The sequence below is a fragment of the Lineus longissimus genome, chromosome 6 (genome assembly GCF_910592395.1).
Source record: "Lineus longissimus chromosome 6, tnLinLong1.2, whole genome shotgun sequence".
Lineage (NCBI taxonomy): Eukaryota > Metazoa > Nemertea > Pilidiophora > Heteronemertea > Lineidae > Lineus > Lineus longissimus.
This window is the reverse complement of record NC_088313.1, coordinates 18,415,857-18,440,997: the sequence shown is the minus strand read 5'-3', so window position 1 is coordinate 18,440,997 and position 25,141 is coordinate 18,415,857. Positions and strand designations below refer to the sequence as shown.

Below are 25,141 nucleotides of genomic sequence, written 5' to 3'. Positions count from 1 at the left end.
AGCAACCATACAAGATGATGCTGTAAAATCGGCCAGGAACCATTGCACAGTAAATTCACTCGCTCGACCCACTGATCACAACCTCCAAGGACAAGAATACTCCTTGCCAACCAGAAGCTGCTGTGGCCCGCAACCATATAGATTTACACTAGTGGAAATATACAATGCCATAGGTTTGGCAGTGGTGTTGGGGGGGGGGTTGTTTCTCCAACAGTAGTCATCTGGGCCTGCTGTCTTTGCCTGACCTAACATCTCACGCTGCTCTAGATGACACGCACACCAGGGCCTTAGGCTGAGCTATCATGTCGCCATGCTTGTGAAGACAGGTACAACATACTTGGCCGTCTCTTCTATAACGAATAATGAAAAAGATCTTGGATTCACCGTCGTAAAGTCAGAATTGTAACAGCTACTGTCATCAGCTTGGTTGTGACAGTGTCTAGGACAAACCGGCCGAAGAAATGATGTCTCATCTCAAGACCAGTTTAGGATGGCCGAGGACCCTTGGATGTGACAAGGTTTGTTACCCAGCAGATGCCATACCCTCCGTGACAGGCAGTGGTTCTCAAAGAAACAGACATTTACATTTCTCCTGATCTCTTTACAAGGGAATTGTCACTATCCCAATCTCCCTCAGAGGTCACAACCAACTTGGGATATTGGTCATCCTGGACTCTAATTCGTGGTTCAAATGGCTTGGAGATTCCCACTCATTGGTCTGCCTCGACTGTCACAACCACTAGACTATTAAAGATGGAAGAGTGTCCAGTTTAGGATTTTGTCACTCTAGGCTCTGATGTAATACCTCACAAATCCAAGACATGGATGGTCAAAAAACAAAATTCAACAATATACTTGCTAGTAATTTTTTTTTTTGTAAAAAGAAGGCTTGTATTTATACATTTGTACATTTTTACAGCAATTTCTAAGATAATCGTAATGTTTCTACCAGAACAAGGTAACTTGTCAAACAACAGTGACCCCACCCCACCAAAACCAGAACTTAATTTGTACATAAAACTGCAGATTGAATACAGCCCTTTTGTTACCAATGAAAAGGTCAACATCACAACTAATAAAACCAACTCAGGAATAGAATACACATCGTGTCCCAGTTCCTCAGGAACGACTGCTAGACTAACATGTATGCCATGTTTTCAGTCCTATTCAGTTTACTTTCACAGGAACAGAAAAGTATCATCCACCGTATGAAGGACAATATTTCTACAGAGCAAGACTGTTCCTTTTCTTTAAGAACACCAACAGCCATCTTGATTTTGGTTGTACATACATTGTGCATCACACTGACGAGTTATTACATTGAATATCACGTTCAGCGCCACACCACGTAGATCTACGTGGTCCAAATCCCCCCTCTTTGAGCTGGTTATCGGAGTCTCACGGACTTCATGAAAGAACTACGCCATCGCCATCTTCAGGGCAAGGTAGGAACTGAAAAGACCCAACCACTGAATAACAAAATAAAGCTGTTCCGACACCGACACCGACACCGACACCGACACCGGGAATTTTTAGGGGGTGGGTGTTAGAAAAGGGGGTCATTTTTCAACAAAAAAATAAAATATAGTAAAGGAGTGTAGCTAACATAACTCTATAGATTCAAGAAGACCTTGTCTTGGAGGAGTCACTGCAAAAGACCTTATGCAGCCATCTCTTATCCTTTTTTTTCTGGGAGTCTGAAAAGGGGGTGAAACACTGGCGCTGAAGGTGTCATTCAAACAATACATGGCCCTGTAATAAGTACTGGAGTTTTTCCTATCAACCAGGTCACAGACATCAACCTAATCTTATCATTTACCAACTAATGCAATTAAAATCACACAATATTGTGAAAAATTAACGTTAGTTTGATGGATTGCTTTATACTGTACGACAGTCCCAAAGCACTTACTTAACATCTATTCCCCCCCCCCCCCAAGGGAAACCCAAACACCTGAATAACATGGCTGTAAAAGATCAATGACAGACACAGGGCCAGGGCCACAACTCACTACTTTTGCCATTTTTTAAACTTCCGGTATACATCGCACATTATACATGAGGGAGGGGTTACAATAGGAGACATAATTTCACACAAAAACATGTTTTCAACAATTTTGTATCCTCTGCACTACGATGCATCGCACACCAAACTAACACCATTTTTAGGAAGTGTAAATGATATACAGTGCTCCTGAACAGTTTCTGCAACAGACCTCTTTGTGTTGCAATATATCTAGGAAGTTTCTTTAATCGTCACCTGGGTATTCCCAAGCCAAGTGTCTCACAAAGACACATTCACCAAATCATCTGGGACCTTTCTTTTCCTGCCCAATCTCACGAAAAGACTTTCTCAATAACATGATTCATCATAGGATAACAACTATTTGAAACAGTGACTAAAGCAACATCGAATACTTCGGGATTATTTTCAAAGAACGATTGAACAAATTCCTGTCAAATGTTATGAAATGATTTCAGGTACTCATCAAACACAAAAGCCAAACTATTTTTTGCCGTGATTCAAATAATTCTCTTAAACTGAATGATCTTGAAAATGCAGAATTAATTAATCTTGAACAAACAAGCTGATTAGGTTAGTTGAACTTGAATCACCCACACATCATGGTTTATCCCCAAGGTGTCTTTGTGTTGATGCGGCAGGGCTGGTTGATGATCTGGAACGACTTCGATGCCTCGTCTCTGTATCTAGACGCGGCTTTTTGTTGCCAGTTGGCGGCGATATCGATGACGTGGCCAGACGTTTAAATCTGGAAGTTGATTCCCGAGAGGAAACACGCAGCCCAGAAGTGGGTGTCTCCTTTACAGAAGGTGGTGTCACCTTAGTAAGTGAATTGTTTGTATTTTCTTTCTTGGACTGAACAGTTTTGGCGACATGGTTTCTGCTGAGACGCATGTCACTGTTATTCCCATTCTCAAGACCTCGATTCCTTCTTTTTATTTTACATGTTGGTTCAATATTCCTGACCTCATGAACCTGATTTTTGTTGTTGTCGGTGCAGCTTTTCCTGCCATTATCAACAAGGTTCTTGTTGTTGCTACTGTCCGAAGAAACTTTTCGAATCTCACGATTAATTTTCTTTGGTTCAATTTCGACTACAGTTTTTGCTTCACTTTCCCCCTCTGGAGGGTTACCTGAAGAGAACATGTACTCCTCAATCGAGAAACGTTGTTTAGGTTTGCGCACACGCCCACTGTGCCTGACGTTTGGATCAGAAACAACCTTGTCACCTTGTGCTTGATTGATTATCTCAAACTGCAAGGCTTTGACGATTTTATTTCCATTTTTCCCATTCTTCTCCACATCACTGGGAGTCTCTGCTTCAAATTTACAACATTTTGCTTTGAATTCCTGCCATTGTGTCTGCTCCCATTCTGAAGGCTCAGAACTCTGAATGTCTAAGGTCTGCTTGGCTCTCACATCAAGCAGACTGACTGTATCCGCACCATGAAGATGACACAAGAAGTTCTCAATTGTGAACAAGTTGCCACAGTTCGTACACATGATGCATTTTGAAGATTTGTCATTGAACATATTCACATATAATCCACCTGACTGGGACAGGCGCTTCCCATTACTGTTCGCAGAATCTCGATGCAGAACACGAAGTGGTCCAAGATGATCTGAGGACTTAGATGGCGAGTCAAGCTCATTTTGCACATTTGTTGTGAGATCCCTGCCATTCAATGCCAGAGACAAAATGTTGTCTTGGGGGTGCAAATGTTCAACAACAACTTTTGGACTTTCAGTTGTTTTATCGTTTCTAACATCAACGTTTTCCTCAGGCTTTTTGTTATCATGATCATTAGGAGCTGGTGTTGTGGGCATATCAATGGACACCACTCCATCATTAGACTCCGAGATCTCAATCAAGATGGGCTGGATGAACTTAGACCTGCCTGAAGTTGGCGAAAAGTTTTCAATCGTCACTACATGTTTTTCTGATGGCTGTTCGACCAAATCACTGTCGCGTTTCATTACCAGCGCTTCCCGAGGTTCACTTTCATTCACTGAGATGTTTTCTATGACCTCTGGTGGAATTTCTATCAAGACTGGCTTCACTTTACTATTAGAAACCAAAGTCTCATTACTTGGTGCCACAGTCTCTTTTCTAGGCACATCAGACGTTTCATTACTTTGTGGGTTGGTCACACTACTTGGCCTCACAAGGATCACACTTCTTGGCCCAGTGTTCTTAATAGGTTGTAGACTCACTTTATTTGATAATGTTATAGGTATTTCCACACCATCGTCACCTGTAGTTCCCATTTTAACCGGAGCAATGTCCTTTTCACATGAGGTAATTGCACTCCCAAGCACAGGTGTCACAAGGCTCGGTGCACTGATAGACTTTTTGATCTGTGCTGCAGGAGCCTCTTTTGATAATAGATGTTGGTATAATGCGGGCAGTGCCCTACGTTGCACTACGTTAGAAGGTCGGGTAACATTTCGAACAACTTTCCCCCTGCGCTCTTCAGCTTCACACTGGCGCCGCACATTTCCCAGGACCTCGTCAATCGTCGAATCGATATCGAATATTGCCTGTTTGGTCCGTTCCTCTGCCTCCTCTGGGTTAAGCAGCAACTTCTGCATCTTAGCACTCATCTTGCGCCGACTGTAATCTACACTACTCCTGCGACTACTGCTGGCGCTAGAATGACCAGAACGTATTCCAGACATATTACGATCTGCCCGTTTTGTTAACTTGATTGGAAGACGTTTCCTGTAGATCCGTTTGCGACTTGGTAACTCCTCATCGTCGATCACTTGGCCAGTTAGAAGCAATATATCATTCCTGAGGCTCTTTGCTTTCCGTCTCAGCGAGACAATCTTACGTACTCGTTTTTTCCGCACGTCTTCTGGCTCACTTTCAGTTGACTCATCATCGGTGCTAGAGTCATCCGACGTGGAATAGCTGACCAGTCTGAAATGATATATGGGAAGAATGAATACTCATAACTTCTTCTTCTGACATCAATATTTTAACTTTTCACATTGTGTGTACTACAGTCACTTTACTTCTTTACATGTTTACCATTCCACATAGATTACACCATGATCTCAGATCTGATGACCGAACGAATTCCCCATCCCTCAGTCATAATATACCAGCACATCCTGTTATTGTATTATTATCATTGGTGATAATGATCACAAAGGATGAACTGAGTTGACGGCATATCATTATCCTGGGTGAAGAAATGGGTCTTAACGTGTCCTTTGAATCTGATTAGGCCAGGCAAACCTATTTTGCGCTTCCCGCCGGCTGAAGTTTTGATTTTAGCGCTATGTGAAAGGAAACATCCGTCCTTGGAGTACATTAAGTTAATTGGCCTGTGTGTACATTTACAAATCTTAAAAAATCTCCCATTTTCAAAACCTCTTTCTAAAGCAGCAATCTCTGTATCTCAATGAATCAATGTCAGATTTTAATTGTGGTGGGACAGAATGCTATCATTACAAATGACTGGTGACAGGACATGACCTGTGAACTTATGGAACACAACATGATTTTTAAGTAATAGTGATGTGAGTGTTATGTACATTACCCCCACTCAGACCAGAGATAGAGATGTTGAACTATCAACTAGACGATCATGAGTCATCATCGTGTCAAATGTCACTCATAAGCTCATAGCTTATTACATTAGCTTAACCCTTTTTCTTAACGCTACAGTTCAGATCTTTAATCCAGCTTGTATTTCAGCTTATTACAGCAACAAAAGAATAAGCTCAGGCTGTATCACCTGGAAACTACGCGTATTGATATTCTAAAATGTCTAGATATTCAAGGTATTTTCAAATACATGTATAGTTGATAGATGAAGTATGGAAAACTCAGTTAATACCACCCCCATCAATATCATTTGAACCTTGTAAAATATGTTTATAAATTTTTTTAAAATTTAGTGTTTTTAGAAAAGTTTGGTGTTGGCCAAACCCTTTATACCAGCTTGAATCACACCACCAGTATTCCATTTGTATGCCAAAAGCATTCCAAACCTAATGGTCTGTTCAGGAATAACTAAGATCCTTATATCTAATCAGTAAACATGGTCTGTATTTGAAGTGGTGAATATGTGTGATGTGTAATCTGTTGGTTTTACGTGTGTGTAGAGTAAGTTCACCCATGTTGGCAGAAATCCATACAAAGTGGTGTATTGTTGGTCGTTGGTTCAGACCCTGTGAACATGGTCAACTGGACAAAATCTGTAGTATAATTTAATCATCCCAGGAGGCAGCACTAGTGAATTTGCTGGCTGTCGATATGTACCGCCAAGTATTGCTATGCATAACACAGATGCACATTATACGATTGTACATGGTTGACCCTTCCAGTCTGTGAGACGTCTAAGGCCTTCTCAGTGAGAGGCAGAACTTTTAGTTTTTCTCCCAGATTTTGAATAGAAGTGACATGCGGATGTCATGACTTAACGACAAGAATAAATTGTCCCCAATCTTACGTCCCTCCCAGTTTTAACCTTCCCACCATACACCAGATAGGAAAAAAAGTGAGAATCATGAGTAACCAATCCTCAAGTTTGCAGAGTGACCATTTTGGGAACAACTTAGAGTCTTATTGATATAATAAATTGCTCTCACCTATCCTTGGGCATAAGAAGCCTCGAATAATTGGGACAATCCTTCAACTTCAGAGTCAACTTCAGGGGGACATCATCATTCGCCACAGCAGAATCCTCGTCGACATTTACTGACTTGGCAAGTCGTGACGACGCTTTGTCACCATTCAATCGACTACGCTTTCCTTTTCCTTTCCCTTTACCACCCGTAAACTTGGGCTGTTCGATCTCGACATCCTCGGTTTCATTTTCCTCATGAAGATCTGCTCTTGTCGATCTCGGTGGAGGGTTGACATAGTACCCTATCAAAGTTTCTGCAACTGCTTTAGTGACAATCAATGTACTCCTTGAAGCTGCGGCGTGGGCATACCGTATGAGAAAATCCCGCTGTAGTTCAGAACAGTTCGTGAACTCCAATTTGAGAGCTCTGCAGCGGTTTTTTAAGAGTCCTGTTGGTTTTGCTGGTAAGACCTGTTTATGTATATCAACCAATCGAACATATTCTTTCTCATTGATAAGTAATCCTGGGAGATCGTTCCAGAACATGTTGACAAAGATCAGCTCAGGTACACCAGAATCTGTGGGATCAGGAATGTTATGGAGGCGATTCAACATGCCCGATTTGAACATATCTGGCTTGCCGATGCTGAATGGGTTGTTTCGACCAGGTCGTGTACTCTCAATGGGGTGACTAGACTGAGTTATTGAATCGATGGAGATATCGCTATCGATAGAGGCAGTGTCAATTGGTTTTGGAATTAACGGTGAACTAAGGAGCTGAGAGCTGGATGGCACATTAGAATTATCCTCGAAGTTGATTTTCCTCATTTTTGTCAAGTTTCGATTGTTATCATTTGCCCGCTGATTCATACTCATTTTTTCCGGCGATTGGAAATTCAAGATCATGTTCATGTTGACAAAGTTTAGATTTGCGTTCAGCAGATCATCATCATCCAAGTCAAATAGATCATGCGGAGTGGAATCTGTTGCAATATTTGTGAAACCAAGATCATGCGTATTCAAAACTTCCTTTTGGTCAAGTTTGGTGACATCCTGCACCTCATCGTTTCTATCCTGAAGACTTGTACCAACGTCGAGTTCAGGCGGCTCACTCGCAACGCTCTCAGTATGCGTGGTGGAATCCTGAGACACACTCACAGGTACCAAGTGCGTCTCTGACGTACCACTTTTGATAGATTCTGTCTCCATTTCCAACGATTCACGGATACTCGCTATCGTTTCTTGTGTTGTATTCAAAGCTTGTTCCGCAGCAGTAGAATCCGTCTCCATCTCCAACGATTCATGGATACTGGCTATCGTATTCTGCGTCGTATTCAAAGCTTGTTCTGCAGCAGAGGTGACAGAAGACATTGAAGAGACTGCGATGTCCGTATTCATACCCACTGGTTCGGTCACAACCACAGGTAACATGTGTGGATCTTTATCACTGATCATGTGTTCACAAGTATCATCACCACCAAGGGGCACTGGCGACGCCGTCTCTACAGTCTCTTCTACCACATTCTCCCCGGTCAAAAATTTCATTGCCTTTTCTACGCCAAAATGGTTCAAGAACTCGCGGACCTGCTCATTGGTGAGATCGCAAGCCATGGAATCAATTTCCTGTGGGTATTCCTCATGGCCAGCTTGCGCGTGGTCCTCATTATACAGAGATTGAATGAACTGACTCTCCTCTTCAGATATACCAACGGCCAGTTTGCCATGCGGGATATCATTCATCATCATGAAATCTGATGGCAAATCTAAGTGCTCTTGTGGCAGATCCATTGATGGGAAGGGTTCTGACTTTGAAGACACTGTCTCGGATTCACTAACAGTTTTTTCCGGAACTAGTTTTCCCAAGTATTTTGACCTGGCTTCAATATAACTTGAATCAAGTCCAGGAAGAAATTCAGATTGGCTTGTGAACATTTTCTGGGGAAGTTTGGAAATATCGCCTATTACTGGTCGCGCTCTCCGTCTTGGCTTTTTTGTGGCAAAATAGATGAACTGATCCTGGAACCGAGCAGTCCCAGGGACTTTGACGCGGTCCTCGTCTTTCTGCCGCGTGCTGAATGGCACAACTTTTTTATCTTTCGATCGTAAAACCTTGTCTGCCAGTTTTCCTACAGGTGGCACATATAACGGGTCATCTTTCTCCAACACTGGTTCTTTTTCACCCTCATCAGAGAAATCAAGCGGTTCTTTCTTAATGTTCACTGGTTTCTCCAGCTCCAGCTCGACCTCTTCCCCATCACTTGTTTCTGCCGAAGTCGGACTATCAACTATTACTTTCTTTTTCTTCTTCTTAACTTCCGTTTTCAACTTTTTGTATTTCTTCTTATTCTTGCGTTTTTCTGGCGATTCAGCATCATTAGAATCAGACACGGATATCTCCACTTTTGGCTTCTTTTTCTCCTTCTTGACCTTCACCTTGGGCACGGGTCCAGGGCGCCGTGGTCCCTCATCTACTGTGTTAAATGTCATGGCCTGATAGAACGCATGAAGGCAGTAGTCATGATCTTTCAAAGGATGTTCGCCCCGTTTGTCAGCGTCACTCACTAACGGCCCAGTTGGAATATACAGTCCCCGTTTCATTAACATTCCCAACTTTGGGGTCTTTGGGTGCTGTGCTTTAGGACGCCCCACTGGATTTTTACTGGAGGGTCGACTGGGCTTAAGCTTCAGTAACTGGTTAGCGAGTTCACTATTTAGAGGTAGAGTATGTGGTTGGCAGTTATTTCTGTCTGGTGGCACGTTTATGGGTTTGCCTGATCCATCTGGAGGTCTGGGCTTGCCAAAGATGCTCAGGTAGTCATGTTCGGCACTGATACGTTGACGATGCACCCCATGCCCCTTCTTAGAATCTGGACTCTGGTTTCGACTTGAATTGCCAGACGGACAGTCACATTCAGAGTTTGATTCCGAGTCTATGAGCTGAGTTCGATTTCTCCGCATATCACCGCGTGGCACAATGCTGTGCTTTATTTGATAACCAATGCTACCGATAGGTGCTGGGCTACCACAGTCTGTTAAGCCATCGATACTGTTATCCTGAGAACTTACGCTACTTGGCCGATCAATACATAATCCATGGTGCATGAGGCAACTCTCCGATGGACTGCTACAGTGGAGTCCAATACAAATATCTTTATTTGTCATAAATGCATTTCGTTTCCCTCCAAAGCTCGGGTCTCGAGGTGATGTTAACGGGCTGGCCATATTCGGTGAATTCAAATTTGATCGTGATTTTTCTGAGCCGATTGGTGAAACCTGACCAATGTCAATATTCTGTTTTGAAAAGCCAATATTTAAACTTGGGAGAGGGGACGTTTGTGATGGGGAGGTCAACGGTACAAATGATGGGAGGAGTCCAGAGGACGGGGATGTCGTTGTAAGCCCTGGAGTCATAGCATTCTGACTGTCGGTATTTGAAGGGTCCATAGAACTGTCCGCATCTGATGAATTATCCCAAAAGTTAGGGCTGCAGGGTACAACCATTCCACCTGCTATTCGTAGATGTTTCATGGTGGAATCTGATGGTAAAGTTAGTTTGTCCTTGGATGGCGATGGGACAAGGGAACTACATAACTGCCTGCCCATTGGAACAGAACGACTTGAACCTTTTTGCAGCAAAGTCTGAACAGGCTGCTGCTTTTGAGGTGCTAATGATGACCCAGATATTGTCAGATGCAGTACACCGTCACCCTCTCCCTGATCGGAGCCTCTAACAATTCCGTTGATAGTATCCGTTACACTGACAAATTTTTCTTGCCCTTTCAGTGGACTGTTGATGAGACCATCACTGTGGGACACCTCCAGTTTGGACCAACTATTATTTTTATCACAGACTGATTTCAACGAGGATGTATTTAGTTTTTGAGATGCGTCCCCTGCGCCCGAAGTAGGATGTGTTTCAAAAAGTAGCTTAGTCACGTCTGGTACTTTTGGGGCCAAACTCGCCATCTGACCTAAGGTTTTCGATTCAGAGTTACTAGTGTTTTCTTGGAGCACATTAATACCAGAAGTGTCACTTTGCGAGTTTTCCATGAGAACGCTATTATATATTCCATCGGGTCCCACAAGGAGTAATGTTTGTTGCACGGAATTGCTTTGCGATGTAGGTATGAATGTGGTAGGTTCGATCAAGTGAATGTATCCATTCTGTAACACAGTTCCGGCAGTGGTCGGCTCTGGAAGCTGAGAGTCATCAAGCACGGGATCAGCTTCACAAGATTCATTCTGTGATTCAACCCCATGTTCTGCAGAAGCCTCACTACAATCATTATCAACCGAATCAGCGATTGAAACCAGCATGACTCCTGCATCATCAGTCTCCTTGACAACAGGTTCGTCAAGGTGAACAGGTTCAGAAGAAGATTCATTCAGTGCAGTTTCCTTAGAATCGGGCAAACCTTGTGAATCGCCTGGTGTCAAATCTGCTACTTCAGTTTGTAAGCCTGCAGCATCTTGCACAGCTGGTGCACAGATCTCTGTGGGGCACTCTGCACCTGTGCCATTGTCAATGCAGTCTATTTCTTCATTCTTTTTATCACTGTTGTCATGTTCATTTACATCAATATCTAACAGCATGACAGGTTCATCCGTGATCACTGCTGGACCAACAGAGTCTGGTGGATTGACATCAAGGTCAACAATAGATTGCTCTACAGTAGCATCGCCTCGCACAACCTCCGACAAATCAGCTGGCTTCTCCGACGTCAATAGCATCCTCAAGCAATTATCATTCGGCAGACAAACAGGGACTTGATCAGGGCTGGCATCAGTTTTATCATTATCCTCACTATCTGATCCTCGCTCCTCAGACTTGGTTAAATCCTTGATTTTCTGAATCAAATCATGATGCGGTGTACATGAAGCGTAAGGATGATCTAAGTAGTGACTGATATTTGCTAGATGATTTTTCTCCTTCAGAATACGCAACACGTCCTTCCCGTGCATGTTATTCCAGTGATAGATATCTGAATACAACTTCTTACTGCCTCGTTTCTTAACAGATACATCCTCTGCTGTGCCACTATTACTTTCACTCGTGCCAGCAATATTTACACCGGATTCCGAGTTCTGAAAATCCTCACAGACTTTTTTCACAACGCTAGGACTGCCCGGGTCTTCGTCAGGTTCTTCTACGCTTTCATCATTCTCACCATCATAAACAAGTTCTCTCGGCGGAACATTCTCATTTGCACTCTGCAGAGCCGCAGCAGCTGCTAAAACATCTAACGGATTAAAGTCAAACGCACCTTGCATCGTTTCATAGATTTGCTAAGTTATACGTAATAATGCCATTGTTTGTACGAAAGACTGCTAACTATTATCATAACCGTCCATGTAATACACAACACGTAATTGTCAGTTCCGTTGTTGTCAATGATAGCACACGATTACAGCTTCCCACATCATGTCTCACTCGTTATCGCTGGCTTTTTGTCGTCATTATGAAATCTGTAAATAGAGAATGGATAGAGAAGATTACTATTGAGATACATTGTATACCAGTGGAACGGTTAAGTGTTGACAAGATTCACCACAGCTGAGTTGGGCAAAAACTGATTAACACTTTCAGACGAGAGTGTTAACACAACATGTTCAATAAACCCAATTATCTGCAAGGAAAACTACACACCATAGATTAGTCATGTTTCTGAATCTGAAAATAGAACAAGAGCAGTCTTTCTAAAAATTAGTCTCAAGCTATAAACAACATCAACCTACTTTGATTGTACATCCACATGTACACCCATTCTGCCACTGGAAATGCTTCAACTTTCTTAGGATGTTCATGGTCTCGAGTGATAAACGTATAGGTTATACATATATGTTACATACATCATTATAGAAAGGAAACTTCATAACACTCTGACACTGGCGTTACAGATAATTCCCGATCAAGCTGTCCTTGTTTTCCTCTCTGAAGCACAAAAATCTAATTCAATCTGGTCGATAGCTTGTGTTGCCAGCGGTGTCGATACAATGATACTCCATCCCACATGTGCTGAGATCTGGTGAAGGTTGCACCTGCATGAAAGCCACGCTCTTTCAATGTCCCTCATGGCGGGGTATGGGGAGTGAACATTTCATATGCACAAATTGCATCAGCTGTCATGAGCAGAAATAGCGTTGACATAATCCACACAACACAATCATATCTATGATATTCTCACTCTCAGCATTTTTAGAGTGTTTCTTCATTGAGCTGCCCAGGTGATTTGAAGTGGAGCTTACAGGGTACCCAGATGCATGGGTAGGGTGCAGCACCTCATAATTAGGGTTTGTCTGGTCTGGCTTTACAGTTATTGCTTGACTAGAACTGGATTAGTCAATTAAGACTACTGTGATAGTCTCATTAACGGGAGGTGGTCTTGTTACCAAGGTTGCCAAGTTACCAGAACAGTCGCTAGGTTTAGTGCATAGCATAACATGTACATGTATTATGCACACTGTATCGCAGAGTATAGCCATGTGCTTGTTGATTACGCTCTGAGATCAAACAGAATGGAGTAACTTGGGTCAATAGGAATTATGGAATAGTGATTTCCAATACCGGGGTAGTGATTATTACAATCACACGATAAACTCAATCACATCTGGGACACAAGTCACGTGGGGCTCTTATTGTCAGAATTAGAAGGTTAATTAGATGTGGTCTTGGGCAAACTATGAACTAAAGTGATAAATAGGTTTCTCCCATTACAAAGCATGCGGTTCACTAACATACTGTAAATGCATATATGAACAGTTCTCCAACAACTTCTCCAGCACTATTCTGCAGTACATGCACAGCACAGTACAGTATAGAATCTGCCATTAAAAGTATATTCATCCTGATTTACATCGAGTGTGACTGTCAGCTGTTCAATTCCTTTATGATATCAACAATGATCTGCATGAACTGAATGCCAAAGGGGACCAACTCATGATATATGCAGGTATCAAAGTGGATGTGAAACAAACAATGACATTTATGCATTTGAAATTTCACAAGATACTGTCCAACTCTAATAGTACCAGAGAATTTGGAATTCAGAACCAGGTGGTCCTTCCATACATCAGCAATACCTAGAAATAATGGCCTACGTTCACATCACAACAAACCATTGGTCTGCTGTCACTGAGTCAGATGAAAACAATTTCTCCCTCAAAGTGCTAGGTTTCCAGGTTATCTCGACAAATAGAACTTGTCACAATGAATGAGGACTTGTTTGAAAAGCCTTTGACACAGACAGCCACTCCCAGTAATAGGGGAAGTTCAATGTACTGAATAGTACCTGTACTAAAGCTGAAATAAGAATAGATAGCAAGGGTCACCTGAAAGATCAGCCCCCCTTACAAATAAAATCTTATCGCATATTGCACTCTACCTGAAATGAACAATCTAAAACGCTATCAACTTATCTCTCTTTCTCCATCAACCACTACACAAGACGCTCATAAATAGTCCTGGGTCTCAATCATTATTCAGGGCAGAAACGATGCCTTGACTAAATCACATGTCAATTTTGTATTAGCCTAGAGCTTGTAGTTGTATCAGCCTAATTTATCATATTGCGTATCAAACTCATACTTAAATAATGTAGACCCACCTACAAATGGAAAGATAAGATATCTTTGAATGAATAATGAAAGATATGAAGTTACATAAGAACACACCAATTCAATTCCTTTGGGGTCATAGTTTTAAGGGCGACCCATTTATCTTCAAATAATATTCCCTCGAGCCTCTTTCTGAAAATGACCAAGGACACTATCTGGTCCCTGCCAAATGTCACACAGGTCCCTGGCAAAATGTCACACATGCAAGTGATGCCGATGATGCCCACTAAACAGTTGGACCCCTGCAGCTGCTACAACTAGCTTCAACAACTCCCCCCCTACCCCCAAATACTACCTGATGACCTCAATGGCCTTGAGCTGGGTGAGAGGTCAGATAACGTCATCATGAACAAAGGCAAAAATCGGTAAGAGGTCCAGGTACCCTGACCTAAAGCCAGGTCAATAGGGCCAAGGCCTAATTACATCAGCTGAATCATGAATATACAGAATCGGAGGGTTAATGATTTGATATGTTTCAATGAACAATACTTGATGGTTTATGGATTATATGACTCAACTTCAAACCAGCCAGCAGACTGTTGGGTAAAACCCGACATGTGGCATTTCTCAGAATGTGCACAGCATCAGCCATTGTGATAGGCCTATTTGATCTAAAACATGGTTTGTTTTTATAAAGCCAATGAAATTTGAAACAACATCCCAAGGTCATGTAGTCTTACAACACAGCACAGCACAGGACATTTTAGCAAGATACCCCAATACTATAGGCCTACTAGTAAACCAAGTTTAATCATGAGTCATGAAATGACGATAGACCTGCATACTGATTATCAAGACACTAAATTTCATCAGCAATCATGGACAACCATAAGGACTCTACCCCACTAAACCTCCACATTTTTAAAAAGGGACTGTCAGCTCTGTCAATAGCAGTAGTCAATAACAGTGAATATCACGAATCATACTATACAAATATGTACCACAGAACATGTGTAAGGAAACATTATCACTGGACTGTGATCATATGGCTAAGTGATATCAGACCCCCAAAGAATAAATCTGTCCACACACATTTATAAAACGTATAAAAGGTGTGAAGGTGTTAACAATGAGCATGTGACTGTGAGGGGGCATCTCAATAATCATAACCGGTATCATCATGTACGAGGACTAAAATAATACACAAACACAGAGTTCACTTGTGCTACTAATTAACTAAGTATTAAAGTAGGCCTATATGAACATGGACCAAATGACAACATTTGGAATATCCTTGGCACAAAATCCACTCTGAAATCCACTTGAAAATTATGTAAACAATCTGGAAAGGGTTAACTCTCAATATCTTGAGACGACTCATACCACTAGATTGATATCCAACTCCAACATATTCCTCTATCCCCACCAATGAAGCACAAAGGGTTAACAAAGAACTACTCCACGCTCTTGAATACCCCAGCGAACAAAAGACATCTCCAGCCAGAGTGGGTTAACCCCCCAAAACTCATGGAAACAAAGAGAGATTTTCTCACCTGAATGCCTAACCAGCCAGAGTTGTGAACATGCTGGCTGTGTGTTTATAGCTGAAATAGGCCAAATCGCCATTAAATCCATGTGCTGTAGGCTTCAATGTGTTATGAATGGTGTGTGCACAGCACAAAAATATACTCTGTTCCAGAACTATCGATCAAGCACTACAAATGAATGCTATCATAGTGGAACCTCCCTAAGTGGCAAACTCACACAGACAACTACTCTCTATTCAGGGCACTGATGATGACAAGTTTATCATCTCTACTCTATCCAATCAATGAACCTCTGTAATTAGGACTACCTCTCTATCAAGCAGTCACAAGAGTGTCCTTGGTTTTAGTATGGAGGTTTAATGGTACAACTAGTTCAATGACCGAAACCTTTATCAGTCAATAACATGGGCACATTTTGTAAGTATTCTATACAATTTACAAACCAACAATGTGAAAAACCCAACTCTCTGAAAAAAATTAGGCCCAGACAAAGAACATACGGTTTTGGCTGACTGGTAATGGTTGGACCAGTTAATGTATTTGGCTGATTCCTTACAGCTGAGGCAAATATCAAAGATACAAAGATACTTCCGAAAATGGGTAAATTTTAGACCAGGCACAACAAAATATGATTGCCCCTTCTACCAGTCACATGCACATGTACCTGGCTCATTTTGTGACACCCTGTAGTTTGTTTTAAAATGGAACATGACGCAGTTTATTCTTTTGACCAGAATAGAAAAGAACAGCTGGAATATTCCTGAATCAGCAGATGATCACAATAACTGGTAAAGTACATGTAATCAATTTAAACGCTTTTCAATCAGGTTGTGATGGTTGCAATGCAATCTGTATGTATTGCCAAGAAAAAACCTCCATCCAGATAAAAGAAGACCCGAAGACTTCTATGCTTTTTGGTATTATTGCCTCAAGTATAATGACGAGAAATTGGTCACATGTGTCAAAACCACATTGTCTGTGATGCTGGGGTGGGCGCCTTTTGGGGATTTGCCCCCTCTTGCCATACTAGCTATTGCCCTGCTCTGAAGGAATAGGACAAGAGGAAGACTTTTGAACACCCTGTTCAAAGAAGGGCCTACAGTGTTTTAAAATGTTCATTTTTCTTTTCAATCCACAACATGCACAGTGAGTGTATTTTAAATTCCTTAACATTCTACACTCAATTTTAAAAGGATGACCATGACAAAGATTATTTTCACAATTCGATGACAACTAAGCATGCACAATGACTCCCTGCATGGTCACCCAACCAAATATGAAAATAGGCCATGTGTTGTCTTTGCAAACTGTAAAGCATATGAACTTCACTGCCACATGACTTATATTCCTATTTTCAAAACACAACAGACATTGACAGATTAACATGAATCAGTCCACAAACATAACTCACTCAGGGTGACCTCTCCCACTGCCTTCATTCTTTCTGATAACACCAACCATCATATTTAAAAATAAAATATAACTGTGAAAAATATTCCATAGTGCAAACCATCAGTAGAAACCTCTCTATAGGGACACCACTTTTAACACAAGTTTCAAATACAGTGGCTAATTCTGGTTTTAGAGTTGGCTCTCACCCCACCCCCACCAAGGGTTAACTCAGCATGTGCAATCGAGAATTGCCCCAGGCGAACATATTTATCATTCAACAAAAGCCTGCTGTAATAACTCAAAACCATGAAAACGCAGTTCTAACAGCAATGAGAAAGTTTTTAAAACAAGAATCAGAAAGAAAAATATGCACAACTTACTGTGGAACTCTGCATCCCACTGAAGAAATATGAAAAAAAACCTAAAATTGAGCTCCACATGAAAAGGTGACCAAAAACCATAAGCCCACTCGAAAAATACGCGGCTGAATCAACTGCATGGTGTTAACCCAAGGTACAAAGGCTTGAATAAAATATGCCAACTTTAGAATAGCACATGGTTCAGTAGGTTACGAATACTCTCCATGTAGGACAAATGGGCCACCGCCATTTATTCTAACCCTCTGGTTACCAGTAACAAACAGAACAGTTAAAGCGGTACAATAGGCTTTCAGAATGTTCCAACAGTGGCACCTTGCACCCAGACCAAAGCGTCATGTGACTCATTCTTGCAAAGAACACGACAAGCTTCCATCAACCATTACATGTCGGGGGACGGAGTCATGATACGGAGTTCCACCATTCGGTTTATCATGGTCTTCATGATATGATAATGAAGCTTGCATGCTTACTTGCCCTCCAGCTCTGCAGTCGTTTTGAAAAAAACAGCTTTTAACTTCCTCAAAACACTTTAAACTCTGCACCAATCAAGACTGGTTAGAAGCAGTGCAACATACATGTACATACAGTTGTCATTAAGAAGTTCAAGATCATGAAAACCTCTCAATTACAACCGTTTGCATGCCAAAAGTCAAAGGGCATGACCATTGACATTTAATTCATGATTATTTATTATCTATTTCTATCTTAAACTTATAAGGATATAAACTTTCTGAAAAGTAAATGTAGTTGCTTTCTCACAAGCTTGGGTTCTTGATAGAGAGGTCTGCAAGATCATACAATAATCCCATTGTATTATATCAAGATAGATGGCCACTTCATATACAAGTACAACAAAGAACACATCTCCGTTGTTCCAAGGACATGAAGGACATACCAACAGAGAAGTTGCAGGAATATCCATGCATAAATATCATGAATACAAACCTTTGAAGGTACATGTATAGCCATCATGTTATTTTCCATCCAATGGCAGTTCAGAATGCTACAGCAGGCATGCCTGAAACATAGCAAGCGAGAAGCTGCTTTAGAATGCAGTATGAAGTGGTAGTACAACAATACAATACAGCATGGCAGCACTGTACCAATCTATTATCTGAAAGTGGCAGATGTTGACAACAATGTGAATTCATGTAACATTTTGCAGAACCTCTCTATAAAGATCCTACAATGAATGGCTTTTGTGTTAATAAGGCAAATGGTCAAATATACAAATGATGTTGGTAGATCACTGCATGTCATTTCAACATCGAGATTCGAATATAGTTCATGGTTATGGTATGCCCATACTCTGTGAAACAGATTTTAATAGGGCAGCATCAAATCAATTGACAAGTTCTCAAAACAGAGTATAAAAGGTTGCGCAGATGTAAATATTCCATTTTTCTCTCTCAATAAGTCTATGTATCAATCAGGCATGTCAGGTGACAGCAGTTGTTGGTTTTATCTGGCAAGCCCGCAGGCATTGTATACGCATTTCTACTTGTCAACAGGGCAACAAATTGACCGAAGTTACTTGTCCATCTGATAATCTGGTGGTCCACACCAGGGCAAGCAGACAAATAGGAAAATCAAAACCTAGATTATGCAACGGGGGTATTTTACAACAAGGAATTTTTCAGACAATAGAAATGGAAACATATCAGTTATAACATCCTGACCTTCTGATTTGAAGATAAAAATAAACATCTTTTAAAAATACACATCAATGCTGTCAGTGTCATAATGAACAATTCGTGAATTTTTTTGCGACACCCAGTATGGTACACATGTAGACACCGACCAAATGAGTAGTGTCTGATAAGAGAGGTTTAGGCTAATTTATTGCACAGCCATGGAGGGCCTACAACATTTTTATACAATAGAAATAAGAACATTCATGATTTATAGTGTGTTCTGTTGATATTCAAGTTCAAGCTCATATTCATACAGTGTGCAAACATCAATACCATCGTTGATAATAATACACTATTTTTGGGCCACACTAGAGTTCGTTCCACCGCTGGCATATTGTATGTAAAGGTCGGGAAACATGTGCAGACTGTTTGGTGTTGCAATCAATGGGAATGGAAAAGAGATGAATTGAACTTGAAAGGCGATGGTCATGGTGTATGTGCAAAGGAAAAAAGATTCTATACTCGAAATATGTTCATGTATCAACAAGTCAAGGTGATTGACAAAATGGACCTGAAAACAGCAATGTGTTTTTTGAAAGTTTTTTTCAGCGTGGTCTATCAATCATAACTATGGATCACTTGGCTTTCGGTACGGATGCAATTGCAATCCCATCTCCCACAAACTCAGTAAACCCAGGCTGCTGCTCCTCGTCCTAGCCTGTTTATGATGTGATGTTACAGGTGATTTCACATAAACCTTTGCACTTTTTAATTTTATTGGGTTTTTTACACAACAGGTTCTAGAGTAGTAGACAAGCTCCGCCATGCTTGGAAATGGGAATGCCACCAATTCAGCATGGTTGTGGTCTATGAATCACATTCAGTTTCAGTAAAGTGACTTTGCCCAATATCACGTTGGGAAATTAGAGGGCAGCTGTGTCAAGTGTAAGATGTAATCCATCAGGGTTCCACATTCATGAGACATCAGTGACATGTTGGATTTCATGTTGGATACACAAGTAGTGTGAGATGGTTTTCATATATAGGTCATAGGAACTTTTATTGCATCAGTTCCCAGCAGACAACCTGAGTGAGCCAAGCAGCAACTCGATAAAATAAAGCAACACTGCGCAGTGTAGGAATACAAAATGAGTTATTTAGCATAGAGTAGAGTAATGCTCACTGAGCAGGAAGGGAAGGTTGAACCACACCCAGCGTTGACGCCATGCATTGAGGTCTTTTGCATTCATTTTGCAATTCCAATTCCTAGACAGATGTCCATGTGTCACGGGGTACTGGGATTCCCCCAAATTGAAAGCGGTAAAAAAAATTCTCACGAACCTGATTGGTGTTTAAGGATGTGTTTACAAATCACAGAGCATGCAGTAGTGTTTGAGATCTGATCTGCAGATCAGCGTATTTGACCTGTTAAGTGTTAGTGATGACTCATCTAGATCAATGCAAAGAGAATTTGCATCACCTAAGAAAATCAGTGAATTCCTTGGGGTACCAATGATGACAAAAGAAGCATGGTCGCTTACAGGATAAAAGTGCCTGCAAACAAGTGACCGATCTGCAATCATGATTGCATAATGAAAGCGATAAAAATCCCTCATTTGACACCCAAGAGTATCACTGTGGAGTGTAGTGAAATTGTTTAGCCTCAGCGACACGCTAATAACAGGTAGTATGGCTTTCCCAAGAGGGAGATGCCCCCTACACTTGATCTGTTCAGCCTTGCACTACTGAGACACCCCCCTACCAGATCTGTAAAAGCCTTGCCACATGCAGCACGCTAGTTTTTCGATACAATTCAGCTGCAATGGTTTGGTAGATGCTTGCTTATCAGCTAAGTGCTCCACACAGAAATAATATCCCACCGAATATATTCAGCAATTCTTCGAACCACAATGCAGTCTCGGTGGTACTGTATGCTAACATCACGTTACCAGCTAGGAGTACTAGTCCTGAGATGTCCCCTCCACTTGATCTGTTTAGCGTTTCTAGTAATATTGGTTCTTGGAAATCCAATTCTCTTGTTTTCTTTCTGGTGTATTAGGTATTGCTGACAATGGAGTTATCCATGACATCAGACGACAATTGTGATTCAGGATTCACTTTAGATTTTATTTTATTGAGGCCCAGAGAGTATTTCTCTTAAGGAATCTTGGCAAGCGACTTTGGTTGTCAACAGGCAAACCTCTCAACAATCCTGGTTAGCCTAATTACAGTCAGGGACTGGCTGACCAGACCTGACATTCACCTGACAAGAGACATTTACCTAGTATCTCACTACATCATCAACAAGAATGTCTGACCTTTTAGGTAACATCATCTTATGTGAAACCATTGTGCATACATGCCAACTCGACAGAGAAATGGAAACTGAAATTGTCTGAAAGCCATCACATCATTTGGATTCAGCTTGAATGAAAGGATGAGCTACTGCATAATATCAATTATTGACAGCTTCAGATGGCTAAAACAAGTTCAGTCAGTAAGCTTGATCATTTTGCTTAGGTGCAGTAAAAGCTTGGTATTTAAAACTACGAAAAAGACATGACATGACATGTTTTCAAAATCATATTTGGCATGTTTGGAAGAATTTTTTGAAGTGTCAGTTTGAATAGATCTGTTTTTAGGTCAACCATTCAAATTCAAGCATAAAAGTTCCCATGATGACATCCCAAAGGGGGTATATGAATGATCTCGGCTCAGACCCCACAGGGACCTTCTTTCACAATCGTTCTCCTGTGTCTGAAAATCTATGTTTAGGAGCTGGAATACCAGAGCTGAATGTGAATTATGCGCCACATAAATGTTGCACTTCAGCACTAGATGAGCGAAAGCTGTACATGCTCGTGTGTGATCAATACCATAGTGGGGCTACTGAAGGGATCCCTGGTGTGATTACATGTACTGTGATGTTGGCGGCATAGTGTTTACTATTTGATAAGGAGCCTCAATGCAATAATGAACAAATCATTCAGGTTTAGACCATATCCTATTCCCAATGCTGAATTGAAATGAACATACACCAAGCTCATGTGGGGATATTTCAGATTTTTCAGCATAAAGATTTTTAAAAAGCATCAATACAGTAGTGTCAATACAGTATTCACACAATCAATGAAGATCCAAAATGCTGCTTTCCACACGACTTCCAACTTCCACATTCAAGTACATGAACCAATTGAACATTATCATCTGCCCTTGGATACAGAGAACATGATCTACCGATCAAGTTGTGTTTTACCGCTCAATGCCACTGCCAACGCTGACTGTTATTTGCCGATGGCCAATATCAATATAGTACTTGTGATAGGGTGGAGCTGGATATCCCCCTCAAACAGTCAAATTCGAAGGGGGTTCAGAACAGATGAAGCGATTTTCCTGGACTGCTTTTTTTAGGTTGATCAGTATGCTTAGTTTCAGAAATCTGCAACTTGAAATTGACATCGACAAATCCCTCAAAAGCTGGATAGTTGTCAGTCCAGTGTCAGAAGAAAGAAGTACATTATTTGCACATTTTGCAGCCATAATAGTTTGGCACTTTCCTCGACTCTGATACTAAACTGTAGCCAGGCTTTGATGGTAATATTTGAGCCCTGGGACATGAATTGAATAGCCTTCATCAGATTATTCCAGGGAGAAACCACATGCTGAACAGGAATGTCCATAATGACTCACTGAAAAGAGTGGAAAACTGTGAATCATGATTCTCCTAGACATCGAGACATTGATAGACCCACAACTTTTTTTGTTGCAAGCATGGATGCCATCACTGAATAATTTCTTCTCTGTAATGTGTGGTGACATGTGGGAAAAGGGCGAGTGACTGTCAGAACTCAGATGCTGAATTTTTTTAGAAAAACCAAGACAAAATTTTTGTCTGAGCAGTGAGTGGCATGTTTTTTTGTATGGTGACTGGTATTTGTTTAGGTCTCCTCTGTCACAACTGTAGTGTTAGACCAGCTATCTAGAGTTGCGGCCTTGCCGAGAAGCCTACCCAACAACCTCATGATTCAGGACTGATGATCCATTGGCACTACCAGCATTAGACTGCTGTGATTGGCAGGGGAAGGGAAACTGCTAGGGTATCCTCCATCAATTATTCAGTCTTGCTTCCACTCGCTCAGGAAAATAACAGGAACACTTTTTAACCAAATTTCTGTCATCTAATTACGAAGAATTATTGTGGACATCAACATGATTCTCCAGTTTCCTGGCAACTAGATGAATGCTTTGGTATCCAGGTACACAAGGCTGATGAACGCATATTGTTGTTGCTAGACAATTCCTAGGGCTTGTATTTCAGTAATCCTCATTACTGGAACTTAGTGGATTATGATCAACTAGGACCCTAAATTAAAATTTCATTGAGGATCAGAGCCAAACAAGTACCTGTTGATATTGCTATTAAAGGAAACCATAATTGTGCCACAGCAGAGAATTTTTTCAATATGAAATAATCACACTCTTTGCAAACTGGTAGCCTATGCCTATGGACAGTGGAAAGATTAGACCTAGACAAGAGAAGGTAAGGCATTTCTGGGGTTCAAACCAGTTGAGCGCGAAAGCGATAGTGATTACATCATACATTACACATAAGATCTATCATCCAGGCACAAGTCAAATGGGTAAATCAATATGCAATCTACCGTTCTCCTTATAGCTTATCACATCAATGTCTGATCTTGGAATTATAATCTCGCCATGCCTTGCTAATGCTAAGTTTCAATTGTTTATTTTTTATTACAATCTACATATACATTCAGCGGATTAAAAAAGAAGAGTCATTGGACCAAAGATAAGCCCATGCGCATGAAATTTTGGCACATGATATTATAAAATGCAGCACATCTAAATCTAAATCTACGTGAACCGCATCAGTGCCCACAACGTTATTTTATTGAAAGCGTGGATGCCATATGATCATCACTGCATAAATTCTTCTCTGTAATGTACTATGTGCCGTAGTATAGTATGCAACTGTCTTAAGACTTAGCCAGTGCCGACCAAGTAAATAGCTTTGTTCAGTTGGAAAAGCTTATCTCAATGCATTTTGGGTTTTTAATAAAAAGTCACACCAGGCATGCCAGGTAGGTTGGTCTGTCTAACATAATCATGAATCTGATTCTGAAGAAAAAAGGACAGTGTATTTCATACAACCTACAAGTCAACTTGGATGAGGTATGATATTTTTAGTAGGAGTTTTGTTATCACTTCTGACTGTTCTATTTCGTATCAAATCCATCATTCATTCAGCAGCTACACTACACTTGCACTGTAGCAGTATTGAATAGCTTTAGGAAGAAATGGAAACTATAATAAGAATCCAAGATCTACTAGTACAGAAACTGCCACAAATAAGAACTAAATCCAGGCAGGGGCAAAAATTTAAGGCCGAAAATATAATTTTTTAACTGTGCTGGGGTCGGGAGGGTTAACCATACAAACAAAGCCACGTGCTCGCTACGTCACTACTGATTCTAAAATTTCGCTTTCGCCGCTAGGCCGCTTCTGCTTGTTTTTTGACAACAAAGGTCACAAAATACATTTAAAAAATCGCTACACGACCACAAACTTACAGAATATAGAAACGCCAAAACTGAAATTGCATGAAACAGTACATGGACATGCTGGAGTGATTTTAAAAGGATAAGATTTCGTACCATGCCTACCGGTACGAAATGCACGGCTCAGTTATTATCGAGCAGACGGTCCAGCTCGCGCCATAATGAGCTCAGTTATTTTCGGTGTTATAGCCAATATCAACCACTATGCGAACAACAAATCAATTATTTTCATCAATATATGTACCTTATCTATGCAATTTATCCATAAAATCCACAATAAGCATTGTATCCTTGCAGAAATCGATGTAGTATTGGGAATGTTTTCAAACCCAGCTCTGACCTTCCGCCAGCAATTTCCCTGAAGTTGCGGTGTCCACCAATTTTGTGGGTGAAAACAAACATGGCCGTTCGTCGCTGCAAATGACGTCACAGCATGGAATTCCGTTCCTTAT

At 41.1% G+C, this 25,141-nt stretch overlaps 1 protein-coding gene across 4 annotated transcripts; it reads right to left on the bottom strand.

Annotated features, from left to right (window-relative positions):
- Positions 1-862: 862 nt before the first annotated feature.
- LOC135489583 (uncharacterized) lies at positions 863-25,033 on the bottom strand. 4 transcript variants are annotated; one of them, XM_064774989.1, is made up of 5 exons: positions 24,934-25,033; positions 18,422-18,494; positions 6,626-12,069; positions 2,621-4,946; positions 863-1,452 (listed from the first exon to the last, which is right to left on the bottom strand). In XM_064774989.1, exons 3-4 carry the CDS (start codon positions 11,872-11,874, stop codon positions 2,624-2,626), a joined length of 7,572 nt encoding a protein of 2,523 aa, XP_064631059.1. In that variant the 5' UTR covers positions 11,875-12,069; positions 18,422-18,494; positions 24,934-25,033; the 3' UTR covers positions 863-1,452; positions 2,621-2,623. The 4 variants fall into 4 exon arrangements, with proteins under 4 accessions (XP_064631059.1, XP_064631056.1, XP_064631058.1 ...); XM_064774986.1 differs by having other exon boundaries at positions 863-4,946; XM_064774988.1 differs by lacking the exons at positions 18,422-18,494; positions 24,934-25,033 and adding an exon at positions 17,477-17,554 and having other exon boundaries at positions 863-4,946.
- Between the last annotated feature and the right edge of the window lie 108 nt (positions 25,034-25,141).

Bases quoted from the DNA above. Each gene is read 5' to 3' on its own strand.
- LOC135489583 (XM_064774986.1), bottom strand. From the start codon at position 11,874: ATGCAAGGTGCGTTTGACTTTAATCCGTTAGATGTTTTAGCAGCTGCT. The intron at 4,947-6,625 runs GTGAGAGCAATT...ATATCATTTCAG, and splicing joins CTTCTTATGCCCAAGGATAG to ACTGGTCAGCTATTCCACGT.